Source organism: Myotis brandtii, unplaced genomic scaffold (assembly GCF_000412655.1).
Source record: "Myotis brandtii unplaced genomic scaffold, ASM41265v1 scaffold537, whole genome shotgun sequence".
NCBI lineage: Eukaryota > Metazoa > Chordata > Mammalia > Chiroptera > Vespertilionidae > Myotis > Myotis brandtii.
In genome coordinates, this window is record NW_005369971.1 from 507199 (window position 1) to 509061 (window position 1863).

The window sequence follows — 1863 nt, forward strand, 5'->3', positions numbered from 1 at the left end:
CACCCACCCGCTGCTGCACATCAGCACGCTGTATGAGGCCCGGGAGGAGGAGGACGGGGGGCCCCGGGCACCCCCAGACATGGGGAGCCTCATCGCCATCCCCCCACCCCAGCAGATCCTCATCGCCACCTTCGATGAGCCAAGGACCGTAGTGAGTACCGTGGAGTTCTGAGGGCGCATGGCCACCAGGGCCCCCCAGGGGGACCCCTCCGCATGACCAGGGTACACCGCCGCCCCAGCACTGCCCACCCCAGCCTCCCGCCCGCATGCCTCGGGCTCAGCACCTGTCCTCCCCCTCTGTGGCATTGTTGGGGTGCTGGCTGGGCCAGGGGCTGGCCAGGAGCCCCCTCCCTGCACCAGGCGCTCGCCCTGAGAAGAGTTTATTTTCGTAGTTTGTCTTGGGCCCAGGATGCTGGCCCTGAGGGGTGATCTGTGGGGGGACATGTGGGTCCAAGGTGTAGAAGGAAGCTGGGGGCAGGGGCACCACAGGCCTGGGGCGCACAGCCGCTGAGCCACAGTGCTCCTGGCTTGCCCGGGCAGGGCCGGAAGCCCTCGGGTCAAAGGTCAACATGCACTTTCTCCTTGTACCCCGACTACCTGTACTTCACTATGGTTACTGTAACCCACAAGTATCTCTCTTGTCAAGAGACTTAGGGTGCATTTAAAACAAAGGATGTGTGTGTGGGCGTGTGCGTGTGTGTGGCCAGAGGGGGAGGGCGCCTGTGTGCAAGTAGACACGTGGGTGAGCGTGCAAAGCATGCGTGAGTGGGCACCAGCGTGTAAGGAAGTGTGTGTGAGCGGGCCCAGGTGAGGCCAGGCATGGGCGCCGGGGCGTGAGCAAGGAAAGGAGTCCAACGCAATAACCACGTCCCCACCCGGGCCCCGGCCCCAGCCCCGGGCCCACACGGCAACCACGTGACGCATTAACAAGGTCGCACTGAGCATATCAATAAATACTATTCTGATACCGCCTGCGTCCCGCGTGGTCCACGCTGGGGGCCTGTGCTCTGGCCAAGGCCTCCTGTGTCCCCACTGCATGTCGATCCCGGACCCCACATTACAGGCCCCGGGAGGCGCCCCCCTGCCTTCCAGGCCATCCTGGGGGTGCTGCGGACCCACCGCGCGGCAGACACCTGGTCGTCACTGTGGCTGACACGCCGTGGCCTCTTGCTAACTGCACTGTAGGCGCCGGGACCAGGTGAGCCCCCCAGGACGCACAGGCTCAGCACAGACACGACACGCCCAGAGGCAGCCATCTCCTCTGTCAGGTGCTGGGGGACGGGCTGCTGAGTACACTCCGCAGAGCAGGGGCTGCTGCCAGGACCCAGGAAGGCTCCCGGAGGAGGCTCTGGCCTTGAGGTGCTGCTAACATCATAGGGGTCCAGGGCAGGGTCTTGTCACCAGGCCTAGGACTTGGGCGGGGATGAAGCTGGCCCTGTGGGTGTTCCATGGGACCACACGCCTTGCAGGCCACGGCACGTGACCCTCAGGGTCTGACGGGACGCTTCGTGCAGGCAGGTGGCTGGGGCAGTGGGGCCAGAGACCTGCAGGGGCAGAGCAGGCAGGTGAAGGCCTGGAATCGCAGGGAGCGCTCTGCAGGGAGCCCGGCGTGGGCAGACCTGACCGCCTGGCCTGGAGCCCCCCCCCACCAACACCCACCCAGCAGCCGGGAGCTGGGCAGCTGCCCTTCCCGGGAGTCAGATTGTACAGGGACGTGGGAGGCTGCAGCCCACCAGGTGTTTGACATGGAGGTTTGCTGTTGTTCAGGTGTGGGGAGGCAGGACGGGGCAGTGGCCATTGCGATGACAGTTTGTGCTCACAGTCTCCAGGAGGAGGGGCCACACCAGGCGGGGGGCAGGGGAG

General features: G+C 65.5%; 1 protein-coding gene across 1 annotated transcript in view; it reads left to right on the forward strand.

Moving 5' to 3' along the window:
• The window catches only part of PANX2 (pannexin 2), a 6497-nt gene extending 5530 nt beyond the window's left edge, over positions 1-967 (forward strand). The window contains 1 exon segment of the mRNA XM_014549179.1: positions 6-967. Coding sequence (XP_014404665.1) covers positions 6-172 — 167 coding nt within the window. The 3' untranslated portion in view covers positions 173-967.
• Positions 968-1863: the final 896 nt, after the last annotated feature.